At 41.0% G+C, this 27,433-nt stretch overlaps 2 protein-coding genes across 9 annotated transcripts in view; one reads left to right on the forward strand and one right to left on the reverse strand.

Annotated features, from left to right (window-relative positions):
- The window catches only part of Ndc80 (NDC80 kinetochore complex component), a 39,041-nt gene extending 18,821 nt beyond the window's left edge, over positions 1-20,220 (reverse strand). The window contains exons 1-10 of one of the 3 annotated variants that reach the window (XR_013044042.1): positions 20,036-20,172; positions 18,923-19,032; positions 17,140-17,217; positions 14,454-14,577; positions 14,192-14,364; positions 11,832-11,934; positions 8,602-8,691; positions 4,679-4,772; positions 2,863-2,969; positions 1,833-1,977 (exon numbers count right to left, since the gene is read on the reverse strand). Coding sequence is in view for 2 of the 3 variants with exons in the window: in XM_006972248.3 (XP_006972310.1) it covers positions 1,833-1,977; positions 2,863-2,969; positions 4,679-4,772; positions 8,602-8,691; positions 11,832-11,934; positions 14,192-14,364; positions 14,454-14,577; positions 17,140-17,217; positions 18,923-19,023 (1,015 nt within the window). In the remaining variant the exon portion in view is untranslated. Of the gene's footprint in view, positions 1-1,832; positions 1,978-2,862; positions 2,970-4,678; positions 4,773-8,601; positions 8,692-11,831; positions 11,935-14,191; positions 14,365-14,453; positions 14,578-17,139; positions 17,218-18,922; positions 19,108-20,035 lie in introns of all 3 variants that reach the window. The other 2 variants (XM_006972248.3, XM_042260003.2) reach the window with 2 other exon arrangements.
- Mettl4 (methyltransferase 4, N6-adenosine) overlaps positions 20,210-27,433 on the forward strand; it is a 52,730-nt gene continuing 45,506 nt past the window's right edge. For 3 of the 6 annotated variants that reach the window (XR_006062944.2, XR_013044044.1, XM_042260008.2), the window contains exons 1-3: positions 20,230-20,651; positions 22,230-23,073; positions 25,603-25,665. Coding sequence is in view for 3 of the 6 variants with exons in the window: in XM_042260008.2 (XP_042115942.1) it covers positions 22,681-23,073; positions 25,603-25,665 (456 nt within the window). In the remaining 3 variants the exon portion in view is untranslated. Of the gene's footprint in view, positions 20,652-22,229; positions 23,074-25,602; positions 25,666-27,433 lie in introns of all 6 variants that reach the window. The other 3 variants (XM_042260006.2, XM_042260007.2, XR_013044043.1) reach the window with 3 other exon arrangements.

Below are 27,433 nucleotides of genomic sequence, written 5' to 3' on the forward strand. Positions count from 1 at the left end.
GACCGAGAGTTAGCTGATGAGGCCAGTAAGACAGCTCAGCAGGCAGAGCCTTGCTGTGCAAGCCTGACCAACGGAGTTTGGTACCCAGAACTATGTCAAGATGCAAGGAGAGAATGGACTCTACGGGAGTTGTCCTTTTATCTCCACACGTGTCCTGTGGTATGTTCTCACACATACAGCATACACGCTAAATAAAAATATAAAAAAAATTACAAAAAAGGAATCTAGCTTATAATGTAAAACGGAATATATTTACATAGAATATGTTATAATGTACCATACATAAAAATTTATGTAGTTTATATTATATATATATTTATAAATTGACATATAATGTATTATATATAGAAAGACATACAGGTTCATACTCAGAGGACTTCTGTTCTCAGAATAGCTTGCCTGTGGGCTTCAAAAAGCCATGTGTGTAGGCCAGGCAGGTATAGTAGTGCACACCTATAATCCTAGTACTTGAGAGGTTAAGGTAGGTGGACTGCCAAGAGTTGAGGCCAACCTGGGCTGTTCAGTAAGACCCTGTTCCAGACCAAAAAAGTCATGTACTGAGAATGTTGGAAGTTACAGTGGGTTGAGAAAGGGCTGTACATCTCTCAAACATGTAAATTTACCTTATCTGGAAAATGGTCTTTGCAGACATGCCTGAGAATGCTGATGTGAGCTAACCCTGGATTATGCAGGTGTGCCTTAAATATCGCCATAGGTGTCACTGTAAGATAGAGGCAAAGGGAGAGTTCATGCAGACAGACAGAAAGAAGAGACACAGGGACCAGAGAGATGCTCAGGTTTGCAGCACTTGTTGCTCTTGCAGAGGGCCCAGGTTCAGTTCCCAGCACCTCCATGGGTGGTTTACAGCCATCCACAACTCCAGTTCCAGCAGATCTGACACCCTCTTCTGACCTGAGGGTACCAGGCACACATGTGGTGCACTTACATACACGAAGGCAAAATACACATACACATAAATTTTTTTTTTTTTTTTTCCGAGACAGGGTTTCTCTGTGTAGCTTTGCGCCTTTTCCTGGAACTCACTTGGTAGCCCAGGCTGGCCTCGAACTCACAGAGATCCGCCTGGCTCTGCCTCCCGAGTGCTGGGATTAAAGGCGTGCGCCACCACCGCCCGGGCAACATACACATAAATTTAACATACACATTAAAAAGAAAAAAAAAACTTAAAAAAGAGAAAAGAAAAAGAAAGAGGAGGATAGAAGGTTGTGGTGGCAATTTATAATGCTAGTTTTTGGGAACCTGAGGAGGCAAGATTTTGAGTTTGAGGCAAGCTTGGGCTATGTATTAAAGCTCTCTGGAGGCTGAAGCAGGAGGATCATCAATTCAAAGACAGTGTGGGATACAATCATAGTCTTAAAAAGGAGGAAAAAAGAAGAGGACACAGAGTAAAGGCAATGGAGAGATGGAAGTAGAGATTAAAGTGATGTGGACATAAACCCAGGAATGTTGTCAGCTACAGGAGCTGGAAGAACAGATTCTTCCTGAGTCCCTTGGCAAGCACAAATTTATTGAATCTTAGATTACATTTGTAGCCGTGAGAGAACAAATTATTATTATTATTATTATTTTGGTTTCTTTGAGACGAGGTCTCACTATATAGCCCTGGCTGTCCTGGAACTCACTATGTAGTCCAGGCTGGCCTCAAACTCAGAGATCTGCCTGCCTCTGCCTCCCGAGTCCTGTCATTAAAGGTGCACACAACTATGCCCGGCTGACGGAACAAATTCAGAAAGTTATCACAGAAGGAAAAGAGAAGTCCACAAAGGCCATGGCCAACCTTCACGCCCTCTTTCTCCATTACCTCTGCTTACCTACTCTACCGATTTCTTCATCAAGATCACTCAATTTCTGGTCTAGAACGGATGAATGCGACTCCAAATTGCTCAAGTATGCCTTATACTTCTGAACATCTGCTTGCAAGGAAGTTCTCAGTTTCTTCAATGACATCAGACGATTCTTGAAGAAAAAAGCATATTAAATTATTTTCACCAAGAAGCATTCTGTATTTTAAAGAAAGCAATATTATTTACACTTATCTTAGAGGAAGTCAAAAGAACTAAGAAAAGAACTTTGGAATTATTATTATAACTTAATAATTTAAGGAGAGACTTCAAAGAGTTTGGGATAGGGAAAAACCAAGGAGAATGTAAAAACACAAATATTTAATATCTCATTACTTTGCAGAACAATCTGGGTGCTCCATTAATAAAACACAAGATAAAGTTAAGATTCTGATAACAGGGCTGGAGAGATGGCTCAGGGTTACGAGCACTGGCTGCTCTTTCACAGGACTTGGATTCAATTCCCAGTACCTACACGGTAGCTAACAACCATCTGTATCTTGAGTTCAGGGGATTCAATATCCTCTTCTACTCTTCATGGGCACTGTGAGCATGTGGTACACAGATATGCAAGCAGGCAAAATACCCATACATATTAAAATAAATACCCATATTATCATCTTGCTTTTATAAAAACATGTAGGCTACCCTATACTCTATAAGCCAGTTTGTTTCCATTCTGTTTTCACTAACTAAACTCAGGGCCTCTTGAGAACAGTGCTCCTTGCAAGTATACACTCCAGGGACCTTGTTCAAAGGGTAGTTTGGGTCTTATGTAAACAGGCAGGAATCTTTCATCATGTTCTGAGCACCATTAGTCTACGACTGATAGACCACAAGGGAGAACAAAGCACCACAGACACACACATGCTTGCATTGAAAGTCTGTCCTATCTAACCTTTAAGAAGCTTATTTCAAACACCTGCCAGAAGAGAGTCTTCTCAAATATGCTCAAGAGTCTAAGGAGCTGTCAAGTGAGTTCAGAAACACATTTACTAACCGGTTCTTTTTCTCTTTCTTGCTCCAATCTTGCAATCTCTTCATTCAGTGCTTTGATTTCTGCTGCTAATGACTCCAGCTTGGACGCATCGACCTTATATAAATCCTCTGGAGAAAAGCCCAAACACTTCATCAGAATCAATCTACAGCAGTTTTTCCTCAGGTTTTCAGATCTTATCCCTTCACTTCCCAAATCCACCATGCAGCAGAGACTACCTTCTAGTATATCGAGCCTTTATTTTGACTTCATGGAATGTCCTATTGCCCTTAACCTGCTTAAGCTTTCTTCCAGAGCACTTGTTGTCATGTGCCTTATGGCTCCTTATTTAATTATCATTCCTTTCTATTTAACAGAATAAAAGCTCATAAAGCCAAGATTTTCTGTTCGTCATTACTGCATTTTTGGTACCGGGCACATAGTAGGTATATAAAAAATATTTGTTTGAGTGGATTAATTTATGTTTAATTATATACAGAAGTATTAAGTAAATTCACTGAATGCTTTCCATATTAGATCACAATGAGTTTTCCTTTGTGTGTTATGTATGTTTATGTGGTCATGAGTATGCATGCGTGCATATAGAAGCCAAAGGTTGACAATGTGTGCCTTACTCAGTTGTTTCTCTCTCTCTCTCTCTCTCTCTCTCTCTCTCTCTCTCTCTCTCTCTCTCTCTCTCTCTCTCTTTCTTTTTATCGAGACAAGGTTTCTCTTGTAGTTTTGGTGCCTGTCCTGGAACTCACTCTGTAGACCAAGCTGGCCTCGAACTCACAAAGATCTGCCTGGCTCTGCCTCCCGAGTGCTGGGATTAAAGGCGTGTGCCACCACCGCCCGGCTCAGCTGTTTTCAGATAAAAGTCTCTCACCAAACCTGGAGCTCCCTGATTTGGTCAAATTGGCTGGCCAACAAGCTCTAGGGACCTTAAGCCTCCACCTTTCCCACCTGCTACATGTGGTGTCTTTATGGGTGTGGGAATCAGACTCAGGTCCTCATGCTTGTTGAGGACCTACTTTACGGACCAAACCATTCATTTCTCTAGCACCAAATTTTTGCCTTTTTAAATGTTATGTATCTGCTCCCTGGACAGCTGAAGGCCAGCTGGACCATCTTTACTTTTCAGGATGGCACATCCCTAGAGCATCTGAAGGGAATGCTTCTGTCTTTCCCTCTCCTTTTGTCATGGGTGTCGGGGTGATATTCCCACATTACTAGGTATATCATCAGATAGCACTAAGTGAAAAATAATTGATCTGGAAATGTAATACCCTGTTAACTTCCTCCAAGTTTTAAGAGAGAGAGTTTACATATTTTTCCCTAGGTAGTGCTGTAACTTCTTACATATTAGAGCAAGGACAATTACCTTTTGTGTTCCTGTCAGAGAGTTTTTTATACTTTATTTTATTTTATTTGGTTTTGCAAGACAGGGTTTCTCTGTGTAACCCTGGCTGTACTCAAACTCACTTTGAAGACCAGGCTGGCCTCGAACTCAGAGATCCACCTGCCTCTACCTCCTGAGCGCTGGGATTAAAGGTGTGCGCCACCACTGCCCGGCTCATTTGGTATTTTATTACATTGCTTTCTAGTTTGCAGAGTTTCAAAGAGGTCAAACATTTGTTGAATTCACACAGCCAGAAAGGGTTATGACTCAGGTCTGATTTATAACAGTATTTTTTGCTGAACTATTACTTCTTCCCATTAAAGAGCCAACCAAGACCAGGTCAGAGGTACCCACCTGTTGTAAAGTAGCTCATGAAAAATGGGCATGGCAAGACAAGCAGCCACCCAGAGCTGAGTGGCAGCAGGGAGGGAAGACACTTACTCAGCTTCGACTGCAGCTCCACATTCATGTCGTCAAAGCTGTCAGCGCCCGTCATGAAACTCTCATAGCATTTTATGGTGTAGTCCAAAAACAACTGATGTGTTAAGCAGATTTTAAAAACAAAGACATGATTCTCTATTTAGTTTGTTTCATTTTTGTTCAGACTGGAAATTCAAATTTGAATAAAAATGAAGTCAAAAATAGTAGGTAGTTATATAAATTCCTTAGAATAAAGATTACAAACCTGTTATTAACTGTGCTATAAAGATGTACGCAATCTATTACTTCTAAATATGAATGTGGATGAAAATACCAAATTCGGACAGATATTTTGAGGCCAACCCAGGAAGCTTACTAATGAGTATAATTCAACATAAAATGAACAAACGTAGTCTTCTTTAAGAATGCTGGGGCTGGGGAGGCTCAGCAGCTGAGAGCACTTGTCTCTCTTGCAGAGGACCTGGGTTTGGTTCCCAGCACCCACATGGTGCCTCCCAACTATTCACAGCCCCAGCCAGTCCCAGGGGATCTGATACCCTCTCTGACTCCCTTGGGCAGTAGGCACGCGTGTGGCACACACATATGTGCAGACAAAACATGCATAAACATAAGAAAAACAACAACAATAACAACAATGCTGGGGCTCAAGAGATGGCTCAGTGGTTAAGAGCAAATGTTGCTAACGTAGACGAGGACCTGCCTTTTGTTCCCAGCACCCGCACGGTGATGCACAACTGTTCATAATTCTAGTCCAGAGCATCTGACACCCTCTTCTGGCCTCCATGGGCACTGCACACATGTGGTACACAGACATACATGCAGGCAAACCATCCATACACACAAAATAAAAATAATATCTTTTAAAATAAACAAGCCAAAACAAAAGCTCTTTGAGTCACTACTATGCATCTATAAGACTGGCAGAAGAAAACAAGAATGCACTTTATGAAAAATTGAAATGGACTATGATTATCTAAGTCCAATTAAATAGACAGGGACTAATTATGAAAGTCAGAACATGACTAATAAAAGCTATAACTACATTGAAACTTCAGGTGAATAATGATGTGGTAAATAGAGACCTAAGAAGACTATTAGAGCTGTGACTATTTATCTAAGAGAAAGCAACTCTCTGTTTTCCAACGTGAAACATTGTGACCAATGTAGTTCAGGCTGTCTTGGAACTCACTATGTAGCCCAGGATGGCCTCCAACTGGTGATTCTCCTTCCTCAGCGTCCTTGAATGTTGGAATCATAGTGTCACAGCACCTGACTCTGAGAATGGCTAATCAGAATGTTCCACAGCCTAGATAAAAAACTTTATTCCCGAGACAGACACATTCCCTCTGCACCAATCCTGTGCTTATTAAGAAACCCTCTCATTACCCTAGACAGGTGGTAAATATACCTGTAACCAGAAAGGTAAGCCACTGGTGGGAAATTAATATATTTTCATGCAACTTCAGTTTACTTTCTTGAGAATTTGTTAAGTGAATTATTTTCCTCGGTGTGGTAAGTCTGTAGTCCCCCAAAGTTGATGACCAGAAGCTGAAGTTGCCTGTGATAAACTGTGCTGTAAATATAGTCCACTGTACATGTGGTGTAAATACAGTCCACTGTACATGTGGTGTAAATACAGTCCATTGTACATGTGTAAATACAGTCCACTGTACATGTGGTGTAAATACATTCCGCTGTACATGTGTAAATACAGTCCACTGTACATGTGTAAATACAGTCCACTGTACATGTGTAAATACAGTCCACTGTACATGTGTAAATACAGCCCACTGTACATGTTGTGCCATGCGGCCTTCTCCCTAGGAGCTGTGCTGTTACTGCTGAGGTGCCGAGATAGCCTAGGGCTCTGGATGCTTCAGGCAAGCACTCTGAAGGAGCTCTGGCTCCAGCCTGAGAATTCTCGAGAGGAAAGGATCAAAGTCTCTCCAGAAGCCTCTGCAGCTTGATCATTGCTTAATGTGGCATGTTCATTCTTGTTCAAAACAAAGAGGCGGGCTGGGGTAGAGCTCAGTGGTGAAAGTGCTTCCTGTACAAGTCTGACCACTTGAGTTCCAGCTTCAGAGTCTACAGTGGTCAAAGGGGTCAAGTCCTGAAAGTTGTCCTCTGATCTCATGTGTGCATGTGACACACATGGATGTACACACACACACACACACACACACACACACACACACACACACACACACACACACAAAGGTCATTGCTACTATGCTAGTCAGTTAATGTATCTCTGAACTATTTCTCAGGCATTAACAAAAGATGAGACTAGAATGATTATCACTTTCATTTTGTGAAAAAGGCTTTAACAAGGTAGAGTTAAAACTAGTGCACAAAGCAGTTTTTACTCTGAGAGACCTATGTAATAGCTGGTCTTAATATATATCAGCCAACACACATAATCTAAAGTTTATTTGTGAGCTGATGTTTGTATTTTAGAACACGGTGGGGTTTGCCATGCATTTTAGGCTCTAATAAAGCATATGGAACCAACTTATTATATATAATATCACCTGCTAATAATTACTTTTCTCTTTGGCACTTATGATGGTCCTTTTTTTAGCCTTCCACGTGCTGAGGTTATGGGAGTGTACCACCATACCCAGCTGTTGATTACATTTAGCACAACTACTTTTGGAAGTGGTAACTGAGCTAAGTGACAATATGGCTAACTACAGAAGTCAAAACAAAATAAACCAGAACCTACATTTTAAGAGCCAATATGCCAATTCTGAATATAAGACTTCAGCTACTGTGAAGCCAAAGCAGAAGGATTGTGAGTTCAAGGCTTGCCTTGAGTACAGAGTAAGTTTAAAGCTAGCTTCAACAATTTAAGAGGACTTTTTGGCATGAAAGATACCCATATAGCTATGTTTTGTATCGACAAAGAATCACATTAAAGTAAGATACAGGAGGGGAAAAAAATCTTACCTATAACATGTATTTTAGTTCCAGTACATCCCTTCTTTCTTTCTTTTCTTTTTGGGACAGGGTCTCACTATGCAGCCCTGGGCTGGCCTTGAACTCAGAGATCCGCCTGCCTCTGCTTCCTGAGTGCTGGGATTAAAGGTGTGCACCTGGTTACGTCGGCATTTTTTAGTTAACATTTTTAAGTTTCTGTGGTTAGTAATTTTAGGAAGTTATAGTGTCATTTCAATAGTAGACACACTAATAAGTATTTTTGTAAGGATCAATTTTATTTTACTAAGAACAGTTTCTTTAGATTGATTTATTTTATGCGTGTTTTGCTTGGGAATGGTTGTCCATGTCGTCAATCCCAGCATTTGGAAGACAGAAGCAGGGAGCTCTCCTTGAGTCAGGAGTCAGCCTGCTCTACACAGAAAGTTCTAGGATAGTCAGGAATATATAGTAAGAATTTGGGCAACTTTGCCAAGGCCAACTTTGCTGCCCTCTCCATGACCTACAGTTTCCCGAGCCCCGCACCTCTGGAAAGAGACTGTGCTCACTCACTAAATCTCCCAATCAGGAATTTACTGACCATCTTGTGAAAACTTACACCAGTGTTTAGAGGACCCAGGATTCAGCTGTGGCCACCACATAAGGGTTTTTACACACAAAAAAAAATTGGTGGCGCACACCTTTAATCCCAGCACTCGGGAGGCAGAGGCAGGTGGATCTCTGTGTTTTCGAGGCCAGCCTGGTCTCCAAAGCGAGTTCCAGGAAAGGCGCAAAGCTACACAGAGAAACCCTGTCTTGAAAAACCAAAAAAAAAAAAAAAAAAAAAAGAAAAAGAAAAATTAATGAATTAAGTCTGATTTAAAAAAAAAACAACCTCAGAAAAAAATCAACCTTAGAAAGTAAAAGACAAGTTCTATAAAAGAATACTTTTTAGTGAAGACTATCAAAGCAACCTCTTTATATATGTTTATGGTAATGTATAGTACCTTATTATGTATAATTCCATCTTCAGTTTCTTCTCCCCAAGACTGTCCATCATCAAATAAAGGTAGACTTTCTTTCATGGCAGTATGAACCTAATTAACACACAAACAACACATTAAGTTGGCTGAGCTGATGGTTTAAAAAATTCATTTTTTAAAAAATTATTTACTTTATTTGCATCGGTGCTTTGGTCTGCATGTGTATTTATGTGAGGGTGTCAGATCTCAGAGTTACAGACAGTCGTTAGCTGCCATGTGGGTGCTGAGAATTGAACCCTGGTCCTCTGGAAGAGCACTGCTCTTAACTGCTGAGCCATCTCTCCAGCCCCACAAAACACCATTCTTGTAAATTGATAAGAAAAAAGGAAGAGAAGGCTAGAGAGAAGGAGGTAACAGCATGATCTACAGTCCTGGCAACTTGGGTTTGATCTCACATATATGCTGTAGCATGTATACGTGTGCACATGCACATACACATGCAAACACACAGTCATAATAATGATGATGATGTAAAAGGAAAATAGGAAACGATAGGCAATTACTTTTTTTTTAAAGATTTATTTATTTGTTATGCATACAGTGTTCTGTCTGCATGTGTGCCTGCAGGCCAGAAGCGAGCATCAAGTCTCATTATAGATGGCTGTGAGCCACTCAGGACCTCTGGAAGAGCAGTCAATGCTCTTAACCTCTTGAGCCATCTCTCTAGCCAAGGCAATTATTCTTGTGCGAAACTTTTATGTCCAACTTTAAAACCAAAAATATGAAAAAATTAGGAATATTCTTTTTGCTGGTCATGCTGTTGATTACTGAAAACATGAACAAGGGACCTGGCTCAGTAAGCAACTCCAAAAAGTTTTCCTCTGACTTGCACATGTGTGCCACGGCGTGTCTGTAGTGGGTAGCTGTTCCAGCTTTGACTTTGGAGCACTGCCCCTAGTGAGGCAGCTGGTAACTGCCATGCCCACCTATGACCTGCCCGTGGGGCGTGGCCAAGACGGGAGCCCTTAAGACCCCAGATCTGTATGTGCCACATTGGTGCGCTTGGCTCCTCATCATCTTGGATGCTGGATTGCAGACCAAGTCAGAGTTCTCCAGAGAACTATGCTGGACTGAACCTCACCTCTCCTGGATCCTGTGACCAACCCCTTTACTGGTTGTAAGTTACCTCAAAATAAACCTCCTTTTAGCTACCAGATAAACTACATGGAGTTGCCTTATTAAATCCCCCATTTACATGTCTACACATAGCTTACGCACACAGAAATAAACTAAAAAGCCCTGTAAAGGCATTATCAGGACTGGGAAGTACACTTCAGTTTAAGAGTGCTTGCACAGTGTATATATGAGGCTCAAACTCTAACATGGGGGACATGAATCTAGGGAACCAGAAGTCAAGTGAAAACCTGGATATGATGCCAAGCACTCGTGGCGCCAGTTACTTGGGAGTTCAAGGTGGGAAGATTTTAAGACTACCCATGAAACACAAATAGTTTCTATCCCAAAGAGGTGAACCACTTGCCATATCCTAGCCACTCCTTTCTCAAATCCAAAGCAATCTGACCACAGAACGAAACACAACCCCCACCCCACCCCAATCATTGGCTCAGTTTGAGATGAAGAGATTTCATACAACAAGGTTTAAATTAAAAGCTGGATGCAGTGGCACACACCTGTAGTTCCAGTTATTTACCAGACTGCAGTAGGAAGATTATTTGACCCCAGAGTACAGCCTAGGCAACATAGTGAGATCCACTCTCCGAAAAACCAACCAACCAACCAATCAAGAAAGAATCTAAGTTTCAAATTAATAGCAAAAGCACATGGTGGGTTGTAAAACTATGAAAACAAGCTATTTTAAAATTTCCAAATAGGTAAAGAGTTTAAAACAGTAGGCACACGATGCTCTCACATGGCTGAGTAGAGACAGGGTTTCTCTGTGTAGACCAGGCTGTCCCTAAACTCAGAGATCCGCCTGCCTCTGCCTCCCGAGTGCTGGGATTAAAGGTGTGTGCCATCACATCTGGTGGCTGAGTTGTTTTTAATTGCTACAAGTTTCCTTGGAGGAAGATTTGTTCGTAGGTTGCAAAAGCTTAAGAAACACACAGTCATGTATTGCTTAATGATGGTGACACACTCTGAGGAATGATCAGGTGATTTTGTTGTGTGAACACCATGGTGTACGTACAAAAACCTAGGCGGTATAGGTCACTTATTCCACGTGCCCCTTGAGCTAGTCAAGAGACATGATACATGAAGCTGCTGACAGAATACCATGGCACTGCTTTACAGTAAAAATTATTTGTTTTAAAAGTGTAGGATACCCTAGGGGCTGGAGAGATGGCTCAGGGGTTAAAAGCACTGGCTGTTCTTCCAAAGGTCCTGAGTTCAGTTCCCAGCAACCACATGGTGGCTCACAACCATCCATAATGAGATCTGGTGCCTTTTTCTGGCTTGCAGGGATACATGCAGGCAAAATAGTGTATGCATAATAAATAAAAAATATCTAAAAAAAAATGTAGTACACTAAAATGAGTCTAGGAAACATGTTCAGCAGCACTAACGCCACGGGCTGTACTTTGATATGGCCGCAGCACAGGTTTCTATCAGCATCACCACAGACGAACAAATGCTGCAATGGCTCCCTCACTAAGTGGCAGAAATGGCTCCTATTCGTGATAATTTTATAGGACCACCGTGTCATCCACCGGTGACTGAACAACAGCCTGTGACACACGACTGTACACATTTTTAGAGGAAACAGGACTTTGAAACCTATGCCCAGGGCTGAAGTATACCTCAGTGGTAGAGCCGCCCTGGGTTCAACTCCCAATACCACAAAACCAAATAAAACTACATCCAAAGAAAATGACTGAAGTTATTTCTTAGTTGGGAGAATATTCATTCTATATTCCCCACCCCATTTTTAATGATAATACTGATTTCATTTGTAAAAAAGGAGAGAATGAATTTCATAAAGAAAGACTATAGACTCATTTCTATCTAAGCTTTAGCACCTCAAGAAAACAATTCCTGTGTCAAGCAGAACTTCTCCCCGCTCACCTTTCCTATGCTAACAGTTTGAGGCACTTCAAGTCAAATGTGCTGTGAAATCTGAAGGAGGCTTTGAGACAAGTGGCAAAAGTCAGATTGGAGAGAAACAGAAAATCTTTGTGGGGAAAAACAAAACAAAAGCCAAACTTTTAAAGGTAACATTTAAACTATCAGTCCAGTACCTTGATGCTGTCTATGAGCCACAGCAAGGCTGACACAATGTGAGGCCAGGTATGAGGGGCTCCCACTGTATACATGGAGCTCTTGGACAGTGCAAAGGGATACCTATGAGAAATCAGCAAACAAGGAGCCGTCACAGCAGGAAGCAGAGAGGCTACACTAAAGTTACGTTTTCAAGCTCTACATACACCTACCTGCCTAGTCTGCTTGTTGTGAAGATATTTGAGTCTACCCTGGTGATCTTACTCATCAATGATTTCTGTGTATTTATTCACATTTCACAGATTGCTTTGCATAGTGTTTAACAGGTGAGTATATAGACTTTTCCTAAAAAACCTTTTTATTTTCTTACATTCAGTGTACTTCTATTACATATTAGTGATTATCTGTCACTAAACCTACTTCCCTGTGTCTACAAACAAACAGCTGTCCTTCCTCAGTTTCCCCTCATTTGTTCTGTGCTTTATTATAAATAAAGATTTATGATTTTTAACTTTATCTCTGTGCTGGTTAGTTCTGTCAACCAGACACAAACTAGAGTTATTTGGAAAGATGGACCTCCATAAAGGAATTGCCTCCATTAGGTTGGCCCGTGGGCACAGCACTTTCTTAATTCATGACTGACGGAAGAGGGCTTAGTCCACTGTGGGCGGTGCCACCCCGAGTAGGTGGTACTGGATCGTAGAAGAAAGCAAACTGAGCAAGCCATGGACAACATGCCAGTAAAGAGCTCGCCTTCATAGTTCCCGCCTCTGTTCCTGCATGAGATTCTGCCCTTACTTCCCTCAATGACTAATATAATAACCTCTTCGGTCAGTTGGTTTCATTCTGTGTTTTATCCATGTACCAGGAAACCAAACTAATCTCATTGTTTTCATCAGACCTTAATGTTATGGTTTTGCCACTACAAACTGCGGTAACCAGGCTGCACTTTATGTTTTTTTGAGACAGGGTCTAACTGGGTAGCTTTTGCTAGCCTGGTATTCATTATGTAGACCAGGGTAGCCTTGAATTCAGAGATCTACTTGCCTTGGCCTTCGGAGTTCTGGGATTAAGGCTGCCACCGAAGCAGGATGTACTTTATATTCCTCATTGTTGAGCTTTATGCTCTTATCACCTTCTATAATAATGGACTGCTATGGTTTGAATGTTTATTCTACAGAATTCATGTTGGGAACTCTGTCCCCAGAGTCATATACTAATGATACAAAGAGATGAGACTTCTGTCAGGTGAGAGCCCCATGAATGAATCTATTCCTATATTAATGGGCTTTTGAAGGCATGGCATTGTTATCAATGTAATCTTTTTCTGACAAACATGCTCTTCCTTGCCATGTGATACCTTCTAGCAAGTCATGGCCCACCAAGAAGGACCTTCCTTATTAGAGGCTGAGTAGATGCTGACGCCATGCTTTTGGGTTTTCCATCTTTTATAAGCAAGTTTTGCCACTCATGTGTGTGTGAATAAATATATATGGTGTGTTTTAAGCCGGAAGAACTTCTGTACCGAGTAGTCTACAACAGCTATATTACATAAAAATGTATTTATATACCTTTATTTTATGTGTATGGATGCATATGGGTGCTGTGGGATGGTCTGTACGTCCAATGCTCTGACTGGTTAATAAATAAAACACTGATTGGCCAGTGGCCAGGCAGGAAGTATAGATGGGACTAACAGAGAGGAGAATTGAGAGAACAGGAAGGTGGGAGGAGACACTGCCAGCCGCCGCTATGACAAGCCGCATGTGAAGATGCCAGTAAGCCACGAGCCACGTGGCAAGGTATAGATTTATAGAAATGGATTAATTTAAGATATAAGAACAGTTAGCAAGAAGCCTGCCACGGCCATACAGTTTGTAAGCAATATAAGTCTCTGTGTTTAAGTCTTGGTTGGGTCTGAGCGGCTGTGGGACTGGTGGGTGACAAAGATTTGTCCTGACTGTGGGCAAGGCAGGAAAACGCTAGCTACATATAGGTATAACATGTGTGTGTCTGCTGGCTGTGGAGGCCAGAAGAGGAATTGTTATATATGATTGTGAGCCACCATGTGGGTGCTGAGAACCTAACCTAAGTCCTTTGGAAGGGCAGTCAGTACTCCTAACTACTGAGCCATCTCTTTAGCTCAATAACTCCTGTATTTTATAAATTACTAAGCACTGGTATTTTGTTATAGCAACAAAAAAAGCTGAATACTCCACAATTTATCAATTTTCTTTCTCTTCAGTTTATCCTACCCATATATCTCACAGTGCTCATTCTAAAACTGAATTCACTTATTCAAAGTATTCATGAACTTATTACATGTGTTTCTTTTCTGTATTCTGATAAGATCTCTAGACTAATAAAAAATATTACATACCCAAGGTCTTTAAAAATTCTTGGGACCTCTTCTTCAAATTTTGTATCAGGAAGTACATATGACGGGCTCAGGAAGCCATGAAGAAAGGCAAAGATCCTTAGGAAATCTTTCGTTGATGGGGCTTGCAGAGACTTCATGGAAACACCATGCACATTACCATTTTCTATAAGAAACTACAATCATTTTTATGAAGCATCGGAAGTTTTGGATTAGAAAAAAAATAACAAACAAAACCACACAATTCAGACAATTTATAGAATACCTCATAGAGCTGTCTTGTACACTGCTGAATGAATGATTTATCATTAAGTGGTCTTGGATCCTTGATTTTTTCAGAACTGGAAAATATACCAAGTTGACTATTCCTGGATCCATGTCCGCTAGTCCTAGAAGAATATTTTAGAAAGGCAATCAAAAGTATTTCCTTCTGTGTTCAAGACTGCATTATTTCAAGGCTATTCATCACACACACACACACACACACACACACACACACACACACCCCCTTGTAACAACAGCATCAAACACGAATCTTTGATTTCTAAATAGCTAAACACAATGTATTACTTAAAGCAGCAGGAGAGTATAATATGAGGCTACAGCAGTTTTAGGCATAAAATGAGGTGGGAATAAAATGTACTTCTGGGACGGGAGATGTGTCTCAGTGAGTGTTTCGTTCAGCGTGTGCAGGGCTCTGTGCTCAGTCCACAGCACCACAAATACCAAAGCAAACCAAAATAAATTTCCTTGTGCACGACATTACCAACACACACATTATCCTTGAAGGCGGGTTTCAGGCCCACAGATCTTCTGTACCAAGCAGCCTACAAATCTGTTCCGTTACCCGAGCACTTGCATTTCTCTCTTCCCCCATAACTGCTCCCTGACTTCTATCCCTGGCCTGCCGCTACTCCTTATGGGAAAACTGTCTTTGAGTATCAAGAGTTAACATACACAAAGAACTGAAAAACAACATTTGGACTAAATGAACACTCAATAAATATTAGTTTGTAAATATTCATTTCTATCAGTAAATTCTCAGAACTGCTCTAAAAGGAGAGCCTGACATTATCTCCATTAAAAAAATAAAAAGACCTATTTTTATTTATGTGTATTGTGTCTGTATAAGTACATTCCACATGGGTGGGTAAGTGCCTATGGAGGCCACAAGAGGGGTATCGGATCTCCTGGAGCTGGAGTTTCCGGTGGTTGTGAACTGCTCAATGTGGGTACTGAGAACTCGATTTGGGTCCTTTGGTGGAGCAGCAAGCACTCTAAACCACTGAGCCACCTCCCATTATCTCCATTCTTCCTATTCTACTCTCATACACAAGGAATTCAAAGCACAAAAAGGTGAGACCATACCCCAGCTTATACAAATAACAGAATGTTTCCTGTCAATCAAACTTTCTCCATCTCCGATCCAGACAACTGCTGATCTAGTCCAGAAAAAGGTCTCAAAGGTGCATCGAGGTATCACTACAACAAAACTAAGATGCTATTTGTTCTTTTCACCCTTTCATTCTTTCACAAGTACAGTTTTCTAGAGACTGAATTCCTCAACAGTCTGAATGCAGCAGCAGACATGGATTCTAACCATCTTCCATTAGTCAGATAGTAATGGTATCTGACTTTAAAAGTGGGAGACCATGTTCTGCTTCTCAATTAAACTGTTTTGCATTGGAAATGTTTAAATTCTAGTACATTTAGTGTGTGTGTGTGAGTGTGTGTGTGTGTGTGTGTGTGTGTGTGTGTGTGTGTGGTCAGAGGACAACCTGCAGCGGTAGGTTCAATCCTTGTACCATGTGGGTCTGGGGACTGAAAGCAGGTCTTTGGCTTGGTGATAAGCACTTTTACCTGCTGAGCCATCTTGCTCGACCAGAAATGTGGTGACAGTTTGTGTTCTAACAAACAAAGTTTGCCTGGAGGTCAGAGTTTGGAGCTAGCTACTAGCTAACTATAGAGGCTAGGCAGTGGTGGCATACATCTTTACTCTCAGCACTCGGGAGGAGGAAGCAAGAAGATCAGGAGTTCTAGGCCACCCTGGGCTATACCAGATTGATCCAGTCTAAAAGAAAAAACAGAGACAGGCAGTGGATGCTCATGCTTTTAATCCTAGCACTAGGGAGGTGGAGACAGTAATATAAGGTGGGAGGAGACAGGAGCTAAGCCCCTACTTTTGGTCTGAGGATTTGGTAGAGGTAAGAAGTCTCTCTAGTGGCTGGCTCCTTCCCTTCCCTGATCTTTCAGCTTTTACCCTGATATCTCACTCTGGGTTTTTATTATAGATTTATTAATTTATAAGACCAATCAGAACTCACGTTACATAGAAACATTTTTAAAAATTAAAAGCATTGCTGGTGGAGGTGGTGCACTCCTTTAATTGGAGCACTTGGGAGGCAGAGGCAGATGGATCTCTAAATTTGATGCTAGACGGGTTTACAGAGTGAGTTCCAGGCTAGCTAGAGTTACATAGAGAAATGCTGTCTCGAAAAACAAAACAAACAAGCAGAAAAAATTAAAAGCATTTTATTTTTGAAACCATGCAATGGGAATATTGTTATTTTAAATTGAGTTTATATTGACAGTTTCTTAATTTAATTTCTAATATAATTAAAATTATAATTGAGAGTAAAAGACTCAAATGTTGCACTAGAGGATGGTTGCCCTTTTACCATCTGATTCTACAGTTTCTGAGAACCAGGTATATAACATAGTACAGACTTGACCATCACCTTATAGTGATAGAACAGTAGTCTGAATCTGTTCACCTCTAGTATCAGCAAAGCAGATACCACCTAGAATTTTAATAATCTAAAACAGGAAAATTGGATCATAACTTTTGTCTTGAAAGTACCTTTATGATATAATTTTTTTTTTTGTCTCTAAGGGAATCAATGAATGGCTAGAAGAATCTATTCATTAAACATAATGAAAAACTTCGTTACCTTTTACCAAATATTGAGACTTTTCTTTCAGATGTTGGTTTGTTTGTACTCGGCCTTCCAAAGGTTGTTCTCTCTTTGCTTTAAAGAAAAATAGAAAACAAGCCTTTAAAGTAATTGTCAAAATATCAGTTCAAGTAATCTTGGAAATATGTTAGAGCAAATACCTCTTTTCCACTATCTGTAGCAAGTTTCCAAAACTACACAAGTTTTTGGCAGCTGTTTTCACTGGAATGAGCTACAAGATGGTATAATTTTAGAACGTTAAAAATTTTAATCTATGACCTGGGTGGTGGTGGCTCATGCCTTTAATCCCAGCACTCAGGAGGCAGAGTCAGGCCGATCTGACTGAGTCTGAGGCCAGCCTGGTCTACAGAGAGAGAGATCCAGGACAGGCACCAAAGTTACACAGAGAATCCCTGTCTCGGAAAAAAAAAAATTAATCTATGTTTGCTCCCCACCCCCACCCCGGAGCTGAGGACCAAACCCAGGGCCTTGTGCTTGCTAGGCAAGCGCTCTAACACTGAGCTAAATCCCCAACCCCTTAATCTATGTTTTTTTTTAATCTTAAAATTTATTTATGTATGGATAAGAATTTTAGGAAAAATATAAAAAATAATTATAGGTTGACAGCTATGTTTGAATTTTTTTCTTTTAAAGCCTACTTTTTAAATGTTGAGATAGTCTTACTCTGTATTCTAGGATGTCCTAGGACTCACTATGTAGTTTAAGTTGGCCTCAAACTCAAAAATTTTCACTCAGCCCCTGTACTAGGTACAGCTACTTAAAGTCATATTTCCTGAACTCTGAAAAAAACAATGATGAAGTTTTTCTTCTAATACAATTCAATGCACGAAATCTGGTGTCAGCAGTGTGCAATGATTAAAAAAAAATCTGGAAGGAAAATATGTAAATGGTTCAAATTTCTAAAAGCAGAAGAGGCTCATACTACATAATTCCAAGTAATTTAAGGATGGCTTATTAAGTAGCTTATATGTAGACGTTATAGGATATGGGTACACAGTAGGTTAGAAACAGCCTTCTGGTAACTGGAAGAAGAGCAATGCTCAGAGTGAAAGACTAATGCTTACGATAACAATTTCTTTGGTTGGTTGCTTTGTGAACTATGTCTTGCTCTGTAGGTTGGGGAACTACTATATGGCCCACACTGGCGAGGCATCTTCTTCCTGGAGCCTTTTGAATACTAGGCTTACAGGTGTGTGTGACCACATTCAGCTATGATAGCAAGCTCATTTGGAAACCTTTCTCCCTCCAAAGTTGAGGAAATAATTTTATAGCTTATTATCAAAATCGCTTTGATTTTATTACTACTTTTTTTTTTTTTTTTTTTGGTTTTTCAAGACAAGACAGGGTTTCTCTGTGTAGTCCTGGCTGTCCTGGAACTCACTTTGTAGACCAGACTGCCAACACTACCCGGCCCGCGATTTTATTACTATTTTTAGTAGTTGGAAACATCTTAGCACCTGCTTAAACAGTTAATTATAAAGTAGGAGAGGAAAACAAGGAGTGTTGAAAGGGCTCAACCATCCTTTGATAGCATGCCTGGTAAAGTACCTGACTTGGGAATTAGAGAAATAACGAGGCAAGCCAATCCATCTAGCATCATGTCCACTTTTAGATTTCACTGACCCCCATCCAGTACTACCCGGAAGAGACAAGATTCACTAAGAGACATCACTTACACTTTTGTATTAACCATTTCTTACATTTTCTCCGCCTTCGATAGTAAAGTATGCAGGTGAGAACCATAGGTGGAGGCACTTACGTTTGAGGGGTATGCAGGCCTGGTTTATTGAGGTCCAGGGATCTCAACTCCTGTATAGAGAGGCGGCCAGCACCACCGGTGGAAACTGAACTGCGCTTCATGCTTATAACCTAATTCATGATTTCAATATTAGAATAGTGTTCCAGATGCAAGCGGTTCATTAAGCAACAATCATCATTTTTATCCTGGAGTAGAAAAGCGACTAAGTTTGTTTCTTTATGATAGTCTTTTCCCTGGGTGCTATATTTGTTTTTTATGTATACTTAAGTCCTCACTACAAAGAACACCTATGCAACTTCAAGTACTTAATACACTCAAACGATGCAATACAAAAATGAACAATATGATTCCTGCATCACAAGGCAATCCATGATGACAAAATTCCTATATGTTATCCCCGACCACATCACTGCTATCGCTTATGTCTATTTCAGTGGCAACTCACAGGCTTCCTGACAAGAAATCTCAGGCTCCTTTACTTCCCTCAAAATGTTTCCTTTGGCTTCAAAACCAAATGTTTCTCAGTTAATACTCACTACTGTCTTTCTAGTTCTAATCTCCCTTTCAACACAGATTAAACAATCCAGTCCACAACGTGATGTACGTACAGGCTGCTTCCATTTCCAAAACACATTGGTATCATAAGCATGCCTGTGTCGGATCCTGTCTCATCTCTGCAGTGTGCGACACTATCCACTCAGCCTTTGCAGGTCCTGCCCTGGCTGCCTTTCAGGGTTTGACAGATCTCACTTGACTGTTTGTTTTGTCTGGCTGGGGATGGAAAGCCAGGACCTTTAGCCAGGACAGGCTGTGTACTGAGTGAGACACACCCCTCCCTCCTTGTTTGGCTGCTTACATTCCACTTAGATTTTATTCTCAAAGACTCCAGTTTCCCAGGCTTTTCTCCGGACACGGCTTTCAAGCTGCAGCATTAGCATGCGAACGCAACGCTCCAATCCGCTCCTCCTGTCACTCCCCACCCGGCCAGTCCCCTCTTCTCTCACGAACTCACTGCAATGTGAAAGCCGCAGAGCCCGGCCGACTCCACCCCAGGACTCTAACGCCGCAGAGCATTTTCGCACGAACAGAGTTAACCCCCACGTCAGCAGTTACCTTCCCCTCGGCTTCTCGACGAGATCCAGCGCCCAACTTGAAGTCAACTGCACAACTGCACACGAAAACAGCCGCCAAAACCGAAGCTTCCGTCTCCGCCAACCAAGGGCCGTTTGAATTTTGAAAAAAAATTCCGCCGGAGTGACGTCAGACGCCTGCGGCGAGTACGCAGACGCGTTTCCCCCGCGCCAATCGCAGTCGCCGGAAGTATTGCGAGTCGGTTCCCTCCTCAGCGCCACCCGGGGCCCCTGGCGTTTCGTCGCCGGTGTCCTTGTCCCGAGAGGAGTCTGGCCCTATCCTCGAAACTGGCATTTAGGACACAAGCGACGTCGGGATGGGGCGGCCCAGGCGCTCCCGGGGTCCTGTTCCGTACAGCAACATGGCTGCGCCCATGCACTAAGGAAGCGAGGGTTTTCTTTGGACCAGGTTTACATGAGTGCTGTTTCCATGGGGGAGAGTCTAGGAGGCAGCGTGACCTTTTCTGACGGTAGGAGAGGCTATTGAGTGTGGTGCTGCTCTGCTGGGCAGAGGCCAGGAAGAGTCTGAAGGATAAATAACTGCAGGGTGCTCCAAGTGCCGTGAGTTCTCCCCTCCCAGAGTGGAGAACTACCAGCAGGTATTGCAGTTCCCAGACAGTGGTGGGAGGTCCTTGGGCGAAAGTTTAGATTCCTGAATCTCGGAGCTGTTGTGTATTAGCTAGAATTGTAGTTTCGGGGCTAGCAGCCTTTTTGAGTCTCAATTTTTCCTAGCCATCACGTTGTCTCCTCAGCTCACGTCACGACGGGGGCGGAGGGCAGACCAAAATCGCAGGTATCACCAGGAATCCCGTCACTAATAAGTCATCAGATGTGTTAGCCGTTGTTATGTTTCAGATTCTGTGAGCAGCAGTTTCATGGGGATTATCTCATTTAGTTCTTCGATCTAATGACAATAGAACATAAAAATGATGCCTTTGGTCGGGCGTCGTGGAGAACGCCTTTAATTCCAGCACTCGGGAGGTAGAGGCAAGGGGAACCGGGTCAGCTTGGTTTACATAGTTTGGGACAGCCAGAGCAACATAGTAAGACACTAGCTAAAAAAACAAAAAAACAAACAACAACAACAAAACAAACAAACAAAAAACAACCTAGCCATACAAAAAGAACTTTGAGGCTCAGTGAAATGAAGTAACTTAGCCTGAAAGTGGGGGCACGCCTTTAATACCAGCACTTGAGGCAGAGAGAGGTGTATCTCTGTGAGTCTGTTGAATTTTTTTTTTTTTTTTTGGTTTTTCGAGACAGGGTTTCTCTGCGTAGCTTTGCGCCTTTCCTGGAGCTCACTTGGTAGCCCAGGCTGGCCTCGAACTCACAGAGATCCACCTGGCTCTGCCTCCCAAGTGCTGGGATTAAAGGCTTGCGCCACCACCGCCTGGCCGAGTCTGTTGAATTTAAGGCCAGCCTGGTCTACACGGCGAATCCCAGGCCCACCAGGGATTCATCATAAGACCCCATCTTTAAACACTGACAAAAACTAGTTCATGGTCAATTTCATAAGAATTTTGACTATAAATACTATCATTATTAGCTGTGCCTTTCACTTACTTCTTCTCCGGTGCCCTCTTAAAGTTTCCACTACATCATAATTAAATAAGCTATATCCAGAACTGCAAAACATAGTTTAAATGAAGATAAAGTAGTTCTGAAAAACCAATTTACCGGAGTGTGGCGCAAACAGATTACAGGTCTAGACCTTTAACCTTGAAGTTCTGACCTAGAAAATTAGTTAGGTATGCGCTTCTGATGTGTGATTCATATTGCAGCTCCTTTACCTGGAGCAGTCTTTTTTTTTTTGGTTTCTCTGTGTAGCTTTGTGCCCTTCTTGGAACTTGCTTTGTAGACCAGGCTGGCCTCGAACTCACAGAGATCTGCCTGCCTCTGCTTCCCGAGTGCTGGGATTAAAGGCATGCGCCGACGCCATCCTCCCCCTACCCCCTCACCCCCAACCCCCCGCTGGAGTGTCTTTTATTCTTACTGTTCTCCATTGATGGCTGTTAAACAGGGCAGGGATCAGAGAAGTAGAATGACATCCTGTGGCAAATATAGTTTGAAAACACAAAGGCTAACTCTTCTTGAAATTCTGTAGCCCTCCCTAGACAGGTTTATGTCTTTTAAGAAGGTGTATTCTTGTAGGTAATCACTATTCTTTGACTTGACAGGACACTCACCTTTTAAGGACTAAGTGACTTGAACACTTGCATGATGTGGACTAGTGCCTCAATCCGAGGACCGAAACAGGACCGTGGAGGGCAATGGAAGAAAGGAGGATCAAACTGGGGATCCAGATCCATCACTCTAAAAGCACCTTTGGCCAAGTTGGCTGAAAAATTTGAATGACCAACTCTAAAATTAAAAGACATTTAAAGTATTGCATTTAATACTTAGAGGTGCTATGTATGTTTGTGTATCAAACATACTTGTGTATATGAAGTACATCATTGAAATATAGGACATTAAAAACCTGATTTTAAAAATTCTTTTTTTTTTTTTTTTTTTTGTTGTTGTTGTTTCAACACTGGGTGTCAAACTCAGCACCCCCACACTGAGCTACGCTCCAAGCCCTACTTCTGATTCTTGATTCTCAGGGCTTTTTTTGTTTTTTTTTAAAGTATGTCTGTGGTCCACCATTTGCCACCTGGGTGGTTACTGGATCATCTTTCTTTCATTAACAAGGTCAACTATCAACTTCACCGGCATCAGGAGCCTTCCTGCAGTAAGAAGAAGCCCACTTCTTCTGTCTACCTGGATTCTCGTCAGATGGAAGCCATGTCTCCTTTTGGGGCTCCTGCTGTGGGCTTCGCTCCTGACTCTACTCCTGTGCCAGGCAATGAGGACGGAGGAGGTTGTGAAATGATCACCCAGAAATATGTTTTCCGACCTGAGCTGTTTAATGTCACCAAACCTCACATAACTTCAGCTGTTCACAAAGAATGCCAACAAAGTAACAGCCACGAGAATTTAGTGTCTGGTAATAAACAAGAAGTCTCCGTTTCTATTGGGAAGGTAGGAAGTTTTAAGCTTTTTTTTTTTTAACATGAAGTAAAATTTTAATTCCAGTATCTCAAATAACTTCCTATGTCCTAAGTATAAAGAAGAATTAGTAATGGAGAAGGTGTTAGCATACCCAAGAGCAATACTTATTATTTATTTATTTATCTCCCATTCTAGAACAACACATTGCATGTCTCAAAAACTAAGCAGAAGCCTGGAGAGGTAGCTCAGCAGGTAAAGGTGCTTGCTGTCAAATCTCATGGTCTGAGTTTGGTCACCAGGGCCCATGTGGTAGAAGGAGAGAGCTGACCCCCACCAATTGTCCTCTAAGTTCCACGTGGGTGACAGACATTGCTATGTACCCTTCCCCTCAATGCACAATGGATGAATAAATAGATAAATGTAAACAAACAAACAAACAAACAAACAAAAAAACCACAACGTAAACAGTGGGCTCACAAGTCAATTGTCTATAAAAGAATCAAAACTCTTTTTGTGTAGTCTGAAGAGTGGACTTCATCATGTGAGGAGGATTCTAAGTAGTTCAGGTTGTTTTGGAACTCAGTGTGTAGACCATGCTCTTTTCAACTCATGGCTCTGCCTCTGCCTCTGGAGTGCTGTGATCACAGGCACATGCCACCATTGCCGGACGGATTTCTCATTTTAATGTGGGAAATACAGATGAGCACATGCAATGAATTCTGTCATGATGACATTTATGTTATTTCTGATATGCTAGTGCAAATTGCATAACTAGCCTAATCTTAAATCCTCTTCTGTATTTAGCCAACAACAAGTATTTTAGCCAGTTTAGAATTTGACACTATGTTAAGAGCAGGTCAGGAACGAAAAGGAGGAAGGTATAGCTCTGTATTCCTGATCTCATATGCTCTGTTGTATGTCATAGTCAGGCACAGAATGCTGCTCGTATTGGTTTGTCTGTAACCCTCAGACCAATCCTGAAGGTCTTTAAACATTTTTATTTATTTATTTATTTATTTATTTATTTATTTATTTATTTATTTATTTATTTATTTATTTATTTTGTGCGTGTGTATGCAGATGTGCCATGGTATACATCTGGAAGTCAGAGGACAGTTTTCAGGAACTAGCTCTGTCCTTACTCAATGGTGGGTCCTGGAGATTGAACTTAGGTTGTTGGGTTTGGTGATAAATATCATCTTGCCAGGCTTCTAAACACCTTTTAAAAATATATTAAAATTCTTTTTTTTTTTTTTTTTTTTGAGAGGCAGTCTTGCTATTCTGTAAGGCTAGTTTTGAACTTGATCCTTCTGCCTCCTGGCCACTGCCATTATAATGATCTGGCATCATACCCAGTACTTCTTTCTTCCTTTTCTTTTTTTTCTTTTTTTCTTTACAGAGTCCAGGTAACCTAGGCTGTTCTGGAAAGCACTGTGTAGCAGAGGATGACCTTGAACTCCTACCCCGTGTGCCCCTACCTTTCATTTCTCGGTATTGCAGACCTGAGATGTCATACCTGGCTTTGAGATTTTTTTTCTTTTTCAAATTTATTTATGTATTTTTTAAAATTACATTCATGATATTCATTAATTACATTCATGATATTAATTACATTTGTGGTATTCATTGATTACATTTGCAGTATTCATTCAATAATTATATTTATGATATTCATTAATTACATTAATAGTATTGATTTATTACATTCATGATATTATGTCCTGATACTACTGTCCATTTGTGGGGCTTTTCCATCACACAAAACAGAGATTCTGTACTTAGGAAATCATTGCTCTATAATACTTTCTTCTCCATCTTGAGATAATGTCTAATCTTTTTGGCTTTGTGATTTTTTTTTTTCTTTTTTTAAAAAATTATTGATTTGGCCGGTGGTGGCGCACGCCTTTAATCCCAGCACTCGGGAGGCAGAGCCAGGCGGATCTCTGTGAGTTCAAGGCCAGCCTGGGCTACCAAGTGAGTTCCAGGAAAGGCGCAAAGCTACACAGAGAAACTCTGTCTCGAAAAACCAAAAAAAAAAAAAAAAATTATTGATTTAATGTGTGTGAGTGTCATGCTTGTGCGTATTTCTGTGCACCATCTGTATATCTGCAGAGACCAGGAGAGGGCATCCGATGTACTTGCAACTGGAGTTACAGCTGGTTTTGAGCAAGCATGTGGGTGCTGGGAACCGAACCTGGGTCTTTTTAAGAGCAGCCAGTGCTCTTGACTACTGGTCCTTCACTTCAGCCCCAGATTTTCTTTGAGAGCCTATAGATGGTTCATGCTCAGGAATGAAGAAAGCTGAGAGTAATGATACCTTACTCGTATAAACTGATAGGTAACTATGGCAACTAGCTGCTTATGAAGAATCACAGTTCCTTCATATTCCATGGGCCCTTGTACCCTTTGCACTGATTTTGATCTCAGTGGACCTTCTTACCTTTAAAAAAATAGATACAATATTAAAAAATGTAGTACAAAAAAAATCTAACAGGTTTCAAAATGTCAACTTTTCTCGAGAGGGCAACATTATTTTTTTTCTTGTCACTCTCTCTTTAGAAACGTAAAAGATGTCTGGTTTTCAATCAAGGTGAATTGGATGCCATAGAGTATCACACAAAGGTAAGTATAAAATGTTTATTGATTTTGTAGGAAGATTAATGTGGAGTAGCATAAAAATGAACAAAATATATCTTAGGAATAAAGCAATTGTTTTGGTCAGAATTAGAGTTCAGGTGGTTTATTTCTTCTCAGTAATAAACAGTTGAAGCCAATTTTTATTAACACTACATATGCTTCTGTCAGTCTGAGCAGTTGATGAATTATTCTTGTGCTGTTGGTTAAGTTCATTGAGGCTGTTCAGTGTTTTCACTCCTGCATGTTTCCTCTCATGTGTTCAATTTAGATTCAACAGTAAACAGCTGAACACAGATGGTTATTTAACTTTCTATATGTAGCGATGACGTGAAACAGAAGGATTATTTGAGGGGAGAAAGGTGACCAGTGATGGCTGGCAGAAGGATGAGGAGATTGTCTTACATATGAAATCAGCACGATAATGTATTTTTGCAGAGTCAAACTGGCAAAAAATGCATAGACTGAATTAGAACTTTAAAAAAGTCCACACAATTTGTATTTGCAGATTGGAAATGATGTGAGGATGAAATATATAACATGGCAAATTATGAAAATAATGCTGACAACTTATAGTGGAAAACCCCCCGGAAAACAAGAAACCTTCCAAAAGATTCAACATGAGAATAAATAACTATAGCAGTAGATGATGGACTGCTGCATGGAGGTAGCCTTCAGAGGGCCAGCTCCCGTGATCATATTTTGATGTCTTGTGTCGTGGTTTGTCATGGCATGGGTGTGTGGGTTCACGTGGATCCGTGGAAAGAAGATTCAGAGGCATCTTAATTAAAAAAAAAAAAAAAAAAAGAATGACTCTAGTCTTTCATGGCTGCAGGGGGCTCCAGCCTTGAAGGACTGAAGCACTTTCCTTTGCCCAGGGTGTTTTTCCTCTCTGTTTACAGTTTAGCCAGTTAATTTCCCGTATCTTCAAAGCAACCTGAAAGGAGCTCCCAAAGATAAAATGCCAAGTGCAAATTCCTTGATTTCTCAGGTACCATGGTCTTCCGGGTTTCCTGAACCAAGTTTTGCATAGGCCTTTGATCCTTGGGGGACTGTCAGACTAGATTCACAAAGGAGAAACAAAAGGTATTGGTTAAACAAAGGATGGATTAGGGCTAGATGCTATGCTCTGGAGCCAGGCCAGGAGTAGCTCAGCAGGAATATGGCCACAGTCTTGTATTATGATGGATTGCTGATTTTTTGTTAATTGTTTTATTTAAGCCTAGAAATAATGAGGTTGATCATGACATTTTCATACAAATGTATCATTGTACTTTGCTCATATTCCACCTCCAGTACTTTTCTCTCTCTTTTTATCCCTTCTTGCTAGTCCCTCCCTCCCTCCAAGTAGTCCCCCTTCTTCCTTCATGATGCATACATACACACAGAGTTAAATAATGATATACGTGCATATATCATCAAATGTACGTTCTGCATGAGAGAAAACATGCATTTTTTTTTGTTCCCCTTTCCCCCAATTATCTTGGTTTGAACATTTGGTAGATCTTGTCATATTGCTGCTGTAGAGGTCGTGGAATGATTTTCCCCCCAGAAACTCCCATCCTGTTTCTCACAGCTGCTGTACAATTTTTGTATTTCCACCAACAGTACATTCCAACTTTTCCACGTTTTCACCAAAACCTCCTATTTCATTTTGTAATTGAAATCTACATCCTAATGGGCGTAGAATGGGATCTCGTTGTGATTTATGTATTTTGGTATTTTATATTTTCACTTCCATTGTGAAAAAAAAAAA

Source organism: Peromyscus maniculatus, chromosome 13 (assembly GCF_049852395.1).
Source record: "Peromyscus maniculatus bairdii isolate BWxNUB_F1_BW_parent chromosome 13, HU_Pman_BW_mat_3.1, whole genome shotgun sequence".
In the NCBI taxonomy this organism is placed as follows: Eukaryota; Metazoa; Chordata; class Mammalia; order Rodentia; family Cricetidae; genus Peromyscus; species Peromyscus maniculatus.